At 45.9% G+C, this 13,177-nt stretch overlaps 1 protein-coding gene across 1 annotated transcript in view; it reads left to right on the top strand.

Moving 5' to 3' along the window:
- The window catches only part of scara3 (scavenger receptor class A, member 3), a 75,593-nt gene extending 62,713 nt beyond the window's left edge, over positions 1-12,880 (top strand). Inside the window, exon 8 of the mRNA XM_070885369.1 lies at positions 12,231-12,880. Within this exon, the coding sequence (XP_070741470.1) occupies positions 12,231-12,643 (413 nt within the window). The 3' untranslated portion in view covers positions 12,644-12,880. The remainder of the gene's footprint in view (positions 1-12,230) is intronic.
- Positions 12,881-13,177: the final 297 nt, after the last annotated feature.

The following is a 13,177-nucleotide window of genomic DNA, read 5'->3' as shown; positions in this document are numbered from 1 at the left end:
CCTCGATAATGCTGAATGTTGAACTAAATGGACTCCCAGTGTCAATGGAGCTGGACACGGGCGCGAGCCAGTCCATCATGGGCAAAAAGACTTTCGAAAGGTTGTGGTGCAACAAGGCCTCAAGGCCAGTCTTAACTCCAGTTCGCACGAAACTAAGAACTTACGCGAAAGAACTGATTCCTGTAATCGGCAGTGCTACCGTAAAGGTCTCCTATGATGGAGCGGTGCACAAGCTACTACTCTGGGTGGTACCGGACGATGGTCCCACGCTGCTCGGCAGGAGCTGGCTGGGAAAGATACGCTGGAACTGGGACGACGTCCGAGTGCTATTGTCTGCTGATGACACTTTGTGTGCCTGGGTCTTAAACAAATTTCCTTCGCTGTTCAAACTAGGCATCGGGAAATTCCAAGGAACAGATCCAACTAATTCAGCGGGCGCGACCTATTCATCCCATAATCCCTTGGGAGCACAGGTATTTAAGGAGGCATCACAGGTTGGAGAGGCACTCTGGAGACCTGCAATACAAGACTAAGGTCACATTTTACTTTGAGCTCACAGTGTTCAGTCTGACTCTTTCTCCATACACAACAGTCTTCTCATTTCTTTGCGTGGAACCTTTGTGGGACCACTCTTACTGATATCCAGCTCCAGCCATTTTTCCTCAGTGACAGTGACTAGTTTCTCCACTTCCTCATGGAGGAAATTCTTTGTTCTTGTTGCACGCTCTTGCACTATTGGTGTATTGGACTAACACTCAGGTTATCTTGAAAAATCACAGTTGTCACCTTTCTTCCACCTATGCAGGACTCCTTTCCACTCCCTCAGCCACCAAAAAATCACTATTCACACCTGACAGAGAAACATAGAAAATAGGTGCAGGAGTAGGCCATTTGGCCCTTCGAGCCCGTATCACCATTCAATAAGATCATGGCTGATCATTCACCTCAGTACCCCGTTCCTGCTTTCTCTCCATACAACCTTGATCCCTTCAGCCGTAAGGGCCATATCTAACTCCCTCTTGAATATATCCAATGAACTGGCATCAACACTCTCTGCGGTATGGAATTCCATAGGTTAACAACTCTCTGAGTGAAGAAGTTTCTCCTCATCTCAGTCCTAAATGGCTTATCCCTTATCCTTAGACTGTGTCCTCTGGTTCTGGACTTCCCCAACATCGGGAACATTCTTCCTGCATCTAACTATCCAGTCCAGTCAGAATTTTATATGTTTCAATGAGATTCTCTCTCATCCTTCTAAACTCCAGTGAATACAGGCCCAGTCAATCCAGTCTCTCCTCATATGTCAATCCTGCCATCCCGGGAATCAGTCTGGTGAACCTTCGCTGCACTCCCTCAATAGCAAGAACGTCCTTCCTCAGATTAGGAGACCAAAACTGAACACAATATTCCAGGTGAGACCTCACCAAGGCCCTGTACAACTGCAGTAAGACCTCCCTGTTCTTATACTCAAATCCCCTAGCTATGAAGGCCAACATGCCATTTGCCTTCTTCACCGCCTGCTGTACCTGCATGCCAACTTTCAATGACTGATGAACCATGACACCCAGGTCTCGTTGCACCTCCCCTTTTCCTAATCTGCCGCCATTCAGATAATATTCTGCCTTCGTGTTTTTACCCCCAAAGTGGATAACGTCACATTTATCCACATTATACAGCATCTGCCATGCATTTGCCCACTCACCTAACCTGTCCATGTCACCCTGCAGCCTCTTAGCATCCTCCTCACAGCTCACACCACCACCCAGCTTAGTGTCATCTGCAAATTTGGAGATATTACACCCAATTCCTTCATCTAAATCATTAATGTACATTGTAAATAGCCGTGGTCCAAGCACTGAGCCCTGCGGCACTCCACTAGTCACTGCCTGCCATTCTGAAAAGGACCCATTTATCCCGATTCTCTGCTTCCTGTCTGCCAATCAGTTCTCTATCCATGTCAGTACATTACCCCCTGTTAGCGCGAATGTTTTCTCGGAAGAATCACTCAACACTCAGAGTCGGTTCCAACGCCAAAGCGGCCTTTTATTACGCCGGCGGGGAGGAAGCCTCTGGTCGAGATCCAGGCACCTCTCTCCGACGAACAAAGAAATTCATCGATATTTATATGTTTTACAATAGTTCATTACAGTTACTCAGCCCATTTCAGCTGGACACAATCCAATCATACCGATTATAGATTACATCTAGGTTTCTTTAACCCAATAGAATTCCCCTGATACCTCAGGGGCTGTATGTTCGGTTTTTGTCAGCTCGGGCTGATTAATGACCTCGTTATGTGAGGTAGGCCTCCCCTTATCTCTCTTCCTCGGGGTTTTGCTGTGCGAAGTTCTTAATTAAGGACATTCCACACCATAATAGTTTGTTATTGTTATCTTGTCTCAAGTGGATGATCCAAGGCATTCCCGGTAGTGGGCCTCGCAAGGTCATTGCTCGGTCAGCCCCAGTCAATAGTTCATTACTTGACTAACTGAGTTCCCATCATGCTTGGGCAGCCATTTTATACGTGGCCACTTTAAACCTATATGAGTTTAGATATATTCAGCAGATGCCTCATGCCTAGTGTTTTGATATATTCAGCAAGTGCCTAATGCCTACAACAATTCCCCCCCTTTCAGTAAAGGTACTAGTCCTAGTCCCCCTTTAACCGACCGCCCTACCTTTATTAGATTTTGTGCACAGCCCAGTACTCCCTGCCTCAACGTGCTGGCCAATCACGCGGTTTCAGGAGTCCCGGTTGCTTAAATCAAATTGACAAAGGCCAAATCCTCCTGCCCCTTTATTAGACAGGCTTGTTTAGTATCCGGGGACCGGTCATGGGTCCCTCTTCGTTGTGCTTGGTGCCTGCATGCCTGGCAGGCCATTATGCCCCATGTTATCGCTAAGATCAATTGTATCCCGACCAGTATGTGTGAAATTATTCGAATCCATGGATGGATGTTCACATTTATTCCCCAGTCCCAGACCTTTCTCCACCAACTCTGACTTTGTAAGTCTACATCGATATCTTCTTCCAGTACTTTGATTTTAGTTTGCAGTTGGTGGTAGAGCTTTACGGATTGACCCACCTTGAGCCTCAATTCTCGTAATACTTCAGTTAGATGTGGGATAGGGACCTGATCTGGCTCGTCATAATCCTGCAAATGATCGTGGAGCTAATCGGTTACATCAATAACTTCGGGCTTCCGGCGCCTAACCTGGGTGATATGCGCTTGCCCGATCGTGACAGGTCGTAGCGGCGCAAAGCAAAAGTTCGGCTGCGGTATTGGGCACTGCAGGTCATTATACTGGTATGAACGCTCTGTGGTAGAGACGCAGTATCTTCCCTTTCCTCCGTAGCCTGCCCTCGCGAAGTGCCTATGTGCGGGCACTATTTCTAGTACACATCCGTCGGTTCGGTTAAACCCGCACTCGTCTAGCTCACCTCGGCCTACCGGGTGAGGGCATACTGTGGTCTCCCCCCTTTGCTTGCATTCTGTTCGGGAAATCCCAGTAAGTATGTCGTTTCGGCGAACGGCGGAGGTGGTGGTCAGATAGTAACGTATGGAGACATTTCCCCGTTTTACTCCGATATTCTCCAGTTGGTACAGGGGGAACAGCCCTGAGTCTGGCGTGGCTATAGGGATCATCAGGACTATCCCTATCCCAGTATTCCTACCCATCTGGCAATCTGGAATCGCTGGGTATACTCGGGTCAGTCCCTTCAGAGTACAATTATCCAGTGTCCCCCTCTGGTTAGCCAACTGAGCTAAATGTGAACTGTCTATCCAATGGGGTACCTCCCCGCTTTGGATCTGATCTAGATTGTGGCGGATCTGTCCCACCATCCACAGACCATAAGCGTGACAGAGTTGCCACTGTCTTTGGTTTCTGGTATCTTCTCTTTCTCTATCAATGAGGTGATTGATGGTTTTGGCGTGAGCTTCCAGGACTGAGATGCCATCCAACTGGATTTCAGCACCTTCCTTTCCTAGGTTGGCTTGGTCTTCCTGGTTTTGCTCCACCCTTTCTAATAACCTCTTCATCACCCCTCTAAGCTGTTCCACCCTCTCGTTTAACCCTTGTATGTCTATCGAGTTTACTACGGAGGTCCCTGTATTGAAGCCGGTAGCAACATCATTAACTATTCCCCTCTTTATCCTGGGGGCTGACTCCTGTCCTCGGAATCTACTGGCACCCATGGCATCGGCAGCCTGCTGCATTACAACTTTACTTAATACATTGTACATTTTCCTTGACTGTTCTGTACAGTATTCCGGCATCTGGATGCCTGAAATATTGATCAGGACAGGCACAATTTCATGTTTAACATTATCATACAATAATTCCCCTTCGTTGTACATTACAATCCCATTTTCTGGCCCCTTGGTATTTATTGGACAAGGCAGTTCCTCGGGCAATGTAATGGTTCGTACGGGGCGTGACGTCGGCGAAGGGGAGAAGCACACATACAATGATATTGCAGCCGCCCCCACCTCCTCGTAGTACCCACACAGCCCCACTCCCTTTTTGCGGTTGACTGATTGCTGGGACTGTCCCGGAGGCGCGCAAATTATGCCGAAGGTACATTCATCGGGCCCTTTGGCATCCCTCCATTTAATGCAGCTGCTCCTTACACCCATGGAGCACTGTACACATACCCAGTTCTTATTAGGATTCACTTGTAACCATGCATTAAAATAAGTCCTGTCCTTGCTCTAGTCCTTGGCTGCTGGGATGCACATTCCATCCGTTAAATTAAACAAGACTCCATAGTTCATGTCGTTGTTTATTTCCTGAGTGCGCTGCAATCCGTTGGTATCATCCAGTGTTTGCGTGGGTCTTGAGGTTCCAGTAGAATAATCACCTTTAAATGATGTGATCATGACCATTTTGTCACATTGACAAAAATAATGGGATGTAATTCATTTGAAATTTGAACCTTATTTTAGTCTAATACTTAGCATGGATACTTTCAGTATTAATTACATAGAAACATAGAAAATAGGTGCAGGAGTAGGCCATTCGGCCCTTCGAGCCTGCACCCCCATTCAATAAGATCATGGCTGATCATTCACCTCAGTACCCCTTTCCTGTTTTCTCTCCATACCCCTTGATCCCTTTAGCCGTAAGGGCCATATCTAACTCCCTCTTGAATATATCCAATGAACTGGCATCAACAACTCTCTGCAGTAGGGAATTCCACAGGTTAACAACTCTCTGAGTGAAGAAGTTTCTCCTCATCTCAGTCCTAAATGGCCTACTCCTTATCCTAAGACTGTGTCCCCTGGTTCTGGACATCCCCATTATCGGGAACATTCTTCCTGCATCTAACCTGTCCAGTCCCGTCAGAATCTTGTAAGTTTCTATGAGATCCCCTCTCATCCTTCTAAACTCCAGTGTATAAAGGCCCAGTTGATCCAGTCTCTTCTCATATGTCAGTCCTGCCATCCCGGGAATTACATCATGGCACTCCACTAGTTTCTACCTGCCATTCTGAAAAGGACCCGTTTATCCCGACTCTCTGCTTCCTGTCTGCCAACCAGTTCTATATCCACATCAGTTCATTACCCCCAATACCATTTGCTTTGATTTTGCACATCAATCTCTTGTGTGGGATCTTATCAAAAGCCTTTTGAAAGTCCAAATACACCACATCCACTGGTTCTCCCTTGTCCACTCTACTAGTTACATCCTCAGAAATTTCCAGAAGATTTGTCAAGCTTGATTTCCCTTTCATAAATCCATGCTGACATGGACCGATCCTGTCACTGCTTTCCAAATGCGCTGCTATTTCATCTTTAATAATTGATTCCAATATTTTCCACACTACTGATGTCAGGCTAACCAGTCTATAATTACCCGCTTTCTTTCTCCCTCCTTTTTTAAACAGTGGTGTTACATTAGCTACCCTCCAGCCCATAGGAACTGATCCAGAGTCGATAGACTTTTGGAAAATGATCACCAATGCATCCACTATTTCTATGGCCCCTTCCTTAAGAACTCTGGGATGCAGACTATCAGGCCTCGGGGTTTTATCGGCCTTCAATCCCATCAATTTCCCTAACACAATTTCCCGCCTAATAAGGATATCCTTCAGTTCCTCCTTCTCACTAGACCCTCAGTCCCCTAGTATTTCCGGAAGGTTATTTGTGTCTTTCTTCGTGAAGACAGAACCAAAGTATTTGTTCAACTTGTCTGCCATTTTTTTGTTCCCCATTATAAATTCACCTGAATCTGAATTTGTCTTCACTAATCTTTTTCTCTTCACATATTTATAGAAGCTTTTGCAGTCAGTTTTTATGCTCCCAGCAAGCTTCCTTTCGTACTCTATTTTCCCCCTCCTAATTAAACCCTTTGTCCTCCTCTGCTGAATTCTAAATTTCTCCCAGTCCTCAGGTCTGCTGCTTTTTCTGGCCAATTTATACACCTCTTCCTTGGATTTAACACTATCCTTAATTTCCCTTGTTAGCCACGGTTGAGTCACCTTCTCCGTTTTAATATTACTCCAGACAGGGATGTACAATTGTTGAAGTTCATCCATGTGATCTTTAAATGTTTGCCATTGCCTATCCACCGCCAACCCTTTAAGTATCATTTGCCAGTCTATTCTAGCCAATTTACGTCTCATACCATCGAACTTACCCTTCCTTAAGTTCAGGACCCTAGTCTCTGAATTAACTGTGTCACTCTCCATCTTAATAAAGAATTCTACCATATTATGGTCACTCTTCCCCAAGGGGCCTCGTACAATACGATTGCTAATTAGTCCTTTCTCATTACACATCACCCAGTCTTGGATGGCTAGCCCTCTAGTTGGTTCCTCGACATAATTGGTCTAGAAAACCATCCCTAATACACTCCAGGAAATCCTCCTCCACCGTATTGCTACCAGTTTGGTTAGCCCAATCAATATGTAGATTAAAGTCGCCTATGAAAACTGTTGTACCTTTATTGCACGCATCCCTAATTTCTTCTTTGATGCTGTCCCCAACCTCATTACTACTGTTTGGTAGTCTGTACACAACTCCCACTAGTGTTTTCTGCCCTTTGGTATTCCGCAGCTCCACCCATACATATTCCACATCACCCAAGCTAATGTCCTTCCTTACTATTGCATTAATTTCCTCTTTAACCAGCTACCCCACCTCCTTTTCCTTTCTGTGTATCCTTCCTGAAAGTTGAATACCCCTGGATGTTGAGTTCCCAGCCTTGGTCACTCTGGAGTCACGTTTCCGTGATGCCAATTATATGATCATTAATTGCTGTCTGTGCAGTTAATTCGTCCACCTTATTACGAATACTGCTCGCATTGAGGCACAGAGCCTTGAGGCTTGTCTTTTTAACACACTTTGCCCCTTTAGAATTTTGCTGTAATGTGGTCCTTTTTGATTTTTGCCTTGGGTTTCTCTGCCCTCCACTTTTACTTTTCTTCTTTCTATCTTTTGCTTCTACCTCCATTTCATTTCCCTCTGTCTCCCTGCATAGGTTCCCATCCCCCTGCCATATTAGTTTAACCCCTCCCCAAAGGCACTAGCAAACACTCCTCCTAGGACATTGGTTCTGGTCCTGCCCAGGTGCAGACTGTCCGGTTTGTACTGGTCCCACTTCCCCCAGAACCGGTTCCAATGTCCCAGGAATTTGAATCCCTCCCTTCTGCACCACTCCTCAAGCCACGTATTCATCTGAGCTATCTTGCTATTCCTACTCTGACTAGCATGTGGCACTGGTAGCAATCCTGAGATTACTATCTTTGAGGTCTTACTTTTTAATTTAACTCCTAGCTCTCTGAATTCACCTTGTAGGACCTCATCCTGTTTTTTCCCTATATCGTTGGTACCTATTTGCACCACGACAACTGGCTGTTCACCCTCCCCCTCCAAAATGTCCTGCAACCTCTCCGAGACATCCTTGATCCTTGCACCAGTGAGGCAACATACCAGCCTGGAATCTCGATTGCGACCGCAGAAACGTCTATCTATTCCCCTTACAATAGAATCCCCTCCCACTATAGCTCTCCCACTCTTTTTCATACCCTCCTGTGCAGCAGAGCCACCCATGGTGCCATGGATTTGGCTGCTGCTGCCCTCCCCTGATGAGTCATCTCCCCCCAGCAGTACCCAAAACGTATATCTGTTTTGGAGGAGGATGACCGCAGGGGACATCTGCACTACCTTCCTTCCACTGCCCTTTGTGTTGGTTTCCCATTCCCTGTCTGTCTGTGTAACCTTTGCCTGCAGTAAGACCAACTCACTAAACGTGCTATTCGCGGCATCCTCAGCATCGCGGATGCTCCAGAGTGAATCCACCCGCAGCTGCAATGCCGCAATGCAGTCTGTCAGGAGCTGCAATAGGATACACTTCCCGCACATGTCGTTGTCAGGGACACTGGAAGTATTCCTGCGATCCCACATAGCACAGGAGGAGCATCACACATGTCCGAGCTCTCCTGCCATGACTTAACCGCTCGATTAACTTAATTTGTGAACAACAATGATAAAGGTTACCTGCTGATTAAGGAAAAGAAAAAGAAAAACTACTCACCAATCACCAGCCAATCACTTACCTCCTTGGCTGTGACGCCACCTTTCAATTTCTTTCTACTTCTTTGTTTACCTTCTGCCCCTGCTGCAGCTGCACCAGCTGGCTCCTCCGACTCCTCGGACTCACGCTGCTCGAACTCCCGCCTCCTGACGACATTGGGCCTTTTATAGGCCTCCGACTCCACGGACTCGCGCTGCTCCAAACTCCCGCCTCCCGACGATGTTGAGCATTTTATAGGCCTCCGACTCCCCGGACTCGCGCTACTCCAAACTCCTGCCTCCTGACGACTTGGGCCTTTTATAGGCCTCCGACTCCCTGGACTCTCACTGCTCCAAACACCCCCCTCCCGACAATGTTGGACCTTTTATAGGCCTCCGACTCCCCGGACTCGCGCTGCTCCGAACTCCCAGCTCCCTGGACTCGCGCTGGCCCATTGCCAATACTGCTGAGGCACTGAGGACGCTCTCCCTAATTGGCCGATTGCCAAGCTTCCCGCTCCATTCACAAATTGAGCATGCCCGCTGAAACGGTCATGCGTCCCCCTGCTGGCACTCGAGACGCTGGACCCAAGCCCCGCCCCCCTGCGCTGAGCAAGCGCGGCCGAAGCTGTGCCCTCCACAGTCTCTGCAGTGCCACTCCACGGGACCAGAACGATGAAGGAGCAGCCAAATTAAAAAGTACATTTTCGGCACGTTTTTTGCCCCACGAAGTCGGCATGCCACGGCTAACTACGGCGCTCTATGCAGCTGGGGAAATTTGGGCCCAAAGTATTATTTAAATGGTGATAGCTTGGGAAATGTCAAAGTACAAAGGGACCTGGGTGTCCTTGTACACCAGTCATTGAAAGCAAACATACAGGTGCAGCAAGCAGTTAGGAAGGCAAATGGTATGTTGGCCTTCATTGCAAGAGGATTTGAGTACAGGAGCAAGGATGTCTTACTACAGTTATACAGGGCCTTGGTGAGAACGCACCTGGAGTATTGTGTGCAATTTTAGTCTCCTTACCTAAGAAAGGATATACATGCCATAGAGGGAGTCAGCGAAGGTTCACCAGACTGATGCCTGGGTTGGCAGGACTGTTGTATGAGGACTAGTCCTGTATTCACTAGAGTTTGGAGGAATGAGAGGGGATCTCATAGAAACATATAAAATTCTGACGGGGCTGGACAGACTGGATGTGGGGGGGATGTTTCCCCTGGCTGGGAAGTCTAGAACAAGGGGTCACAGTCTCAAGATACGGGGTAGGAAATTTAGGACCGAGATGAGGAGACATTTTTTCACTCAGAGGGTAGTGAACCTGTGGAATTCTCTACCACAGAAGGCTGTGGAGGCCAAGTCACTGAATATATTTAAGAAGAAGATAGATAGATTTCTAGACACAAAAGGCATCAAGGGGTGTGGTGTTGAGATAGAGGATCAGCCATGATCATATTGAATGGCGTTGCAGGCTTGAAGGGCCGAATGGTCTACTACTGCTCCTATTTTCTATGTGTCTATGTTAAGCGCACAATTAGAGCACTATTTACACAGATTTTTGAGTTTAACGTCAGGTCCACGGGTTTTCTGGGCTTCCTGAAACTTGCCAGAGAAAGCAAAGCGAGAATACAGTGGCAATTGAGGGGTCCATGTTGTGGATATATGGCAATAAATACTCTCTACTCATGGCTGCTTTCTTACCTGCTAATGAGAAAAGGTGTCCACAGTACTTTTGCTGAGAGTTTATTTTCTACGCTTTGGCGGTTTATTCTATCACATCAGCTTTGGCTGCCTTAGATTGGACCTCAGAGGAGGAACAAAATGATCAGCAACCTTCGAAGAAGAGCAGAGGAAATATTCCTGGTGACCTGGCCAATATTTATCCCTCAACCAACAGCACAAAAAATACAGATTATCTGGTCATTATATTGCTGTTTGTAGGAGCTTGCTGTGCGCAAACTGGCTGTTGCATTTCCTACATTTCAACACTGAGTACATTTTTTTTTTAAGTACTTCATTGGCTGTAAAATGCTTTGGGACATCCGGTGGTCATGAAAGGTGCTATATAAATGCAAGTCTTTTTCTATGCATGTACGCAGAGGAAAGCCACATCTTACTTCATTAACATGTAAATCCTCATTAGGATAGAACCAGTGAGTTGTGGTTGGCATTCACTGCTTCAGAGGCAGCTCGCAGGGGCGGTGGGGGGGCATGAAGATCAGCCAGGTTGGCCACCGGCCAAGGTCCTCAAGAGAATCCATGGATAAAGATAACGGGGAGGGTGGGGGTGGGGGGGGGGCTGCGATTCAGCAGCAGCCAGCAGATTTAATGTGGACCAGGAGGAGCATTCCTTCTCTTCTTGTTTCCACATTAACGTCATTAAAAATCTTAAAACTTAACATGCGGTGGCAGCCTCCAGCAGTCCCTTTAAGAATCTCTGGTTTGGCTGCTAATCACTTGAAAAAAATGAACGCAGCCTGTGAGATTATGGTTCAAAGCTCCACTTCAGGACTTGAGCACATGATCTAGGCTGACACCTCAGCATTGAAGGAATGCTACATTGTCGGATGTGCTGTCTTTCAGATGAGATGTTAACCTGAGGTCCCCTCTGTTTGTTCATGTGGGCATAAAAGATCCCATGCCACTGTTCAAAGAAGAGCATGGAGCTCCAGTGTCCTGGCCAACATTCCTCCCTCAATGAATACCACCATAACATGATCTGATTAGCAACATCCCCGTAATCTGCACTGCCTCGTGCGCCGCCTGCCTCTCCCAATTATCTGGCCAGTTACCTTATTTACTTTTTGTGGGACCTTGCTGATTGAAATTTACCAGCTCTGTTAACAACAGTTCAAAAAGTAATTCACTGACTGCAAAGCCTTTTGGGATGTCCTGAGGATGTGAAAGTTGCCTATTTTAAATACAACTTCTTTCTTTACAGCAACCATAAAATGCAGAAACACTAAAGTCACCTGCACATGATAACGTAGCTCATCTGCACATCATGATGTAATTCATAAAGCAATTTTATTGGGTGAAATATTGATGTATAGGTAACTTGACCAGTTACCAATATAAATAAAGAGGCCCTGAATTTCCACAGGGGTTCAAGTAATCAAGCAAGTTATTGGCAAGGGAAGATTAGTAAAACCCCAGTGAAATTTCAGAGCCAGAAATAATAGTGTATATGGAAAAAATTCCAAATATGTATATATAGATTTGCAAGAGTGAAGTCCATATCCTTGTAGAATGCTCAGTCAGTATGACCAAATCCACTTGATAACAATATTACACAAATGTGCGATTTTTTTTCAGGATAATTATGGTCATTATAAGTTTGTTTATTTTGTCAAAATAGTGGCAAAAATATGTGCTTCATAAAAATATCTTAATTTATCGCAGTTGCTGTTTCCCAAGTCTAGCTGAGCAATCAGTTTTGGAATAGATGGCCGTTTTATAATACCAAGTACCCATCAGGGTGTTCTTATTGTTGACATACTAAATTATGAGCAAGGAAGCAGCATAATGTCTTCCTTGTCACAATAACAGAAAGACATGTTATATTTGAATGAAGTACCATCCACTATTGTTTGAGTATCAACTGATCTGTATAAAGCTGCAACAACCATGGGGATATACATTGAGTCATCTTAGTCAAAATGATTAAACTTTCTGATCTATGTTACTAAATTAATTTCATATTCTTACCATAGGTTTGCCTGGTCTGCCAGGACCAAAGGGAAACAAAGGAGAGGCAGGAATAAAAGGAAATGCTGGACCGGTTGGACTAAAAGGTGACACAGGTGACCCAGGACCCGCAGGAAAACCAGGCGCACGAGGTTTGAACGGACCTCCTGGTGTTCGTGGAGAAAAAGGTTCAAGAGGCCCAGTAGGGGGACCTGGTCCTAAAGGAAATAAAGGCAGCTTAGGGAGGTCTGGACTTCGAGGAGAAGTTGGCCCTAAGGGAGACACAGGACCACAAGGGCCACAAGGAAAGTCAGGACCACCTGGGCCCAAAGGACAATCAGGAATTAAAGGAGATCCTGGATTTCCAGGCCCACGTGGACTTACAGGAGAAATGGGGAAAATGGGCCCCCCAGGATCCCAAGGACCACCAGGTCCATGAATGGAAGCACTTTACATTTTTTTTAACTGTTTAAACTTACTATGTTTATTATATAATTATTTCTCAGCCTTATTTACATTTTAATCAGCAGAGATTTGTGTTAACTTTCTGAGAAAATCATGAAACTGAATCATTCAAACCGATATAGTCGACATCATTGTCATGTGATCCCTGTACTTACCATTTTTCTAGCTTTTTGATGACGTTCATGCAGCTCGGGGATCACGTCGGGTAAGTAGGTCAGTGACTCTCCAATCTTCTGAATTGGTGACAGCTACAAAAGTGGTATAAAAGCTACCATTTCACAGCTGTTCCCCTTCCAATCTTAGAAGCTGGAGCCTTCAGGATTTGGAAAACACTTTTGAGCTATTTGCAGTTTGGAGTGTTTGGCGTAAACTCTCTATCCACTGTCATCTCCTTGGAACAATCTATCTCACCATTGACAGATTGATTCTGTCATCTCAACTTCAGCTGCCAGCTATTCCATCAGCATTTCTGCCCTAGAAAAAATCTCACCATGGTTCTCAGAATGCC

This window comes from Pristiophorus japonicus, chromosome 7 (genome assembly GCF_044704955.1).
Source record: "Pristiophorus japonicus isolate sPriJap1 chromosome 7, sPriJap1.hap1, whole genome shotgun sequence".
NCBI lineage: Eukaryota > Metazoa > Chordata > Chondrichthyes > Pristiophoridae > Pristiophorus > Pristiophorus japonicus.
This window is presented reverse-complemented; position numbering and strand designations above follow the sequence as displayed.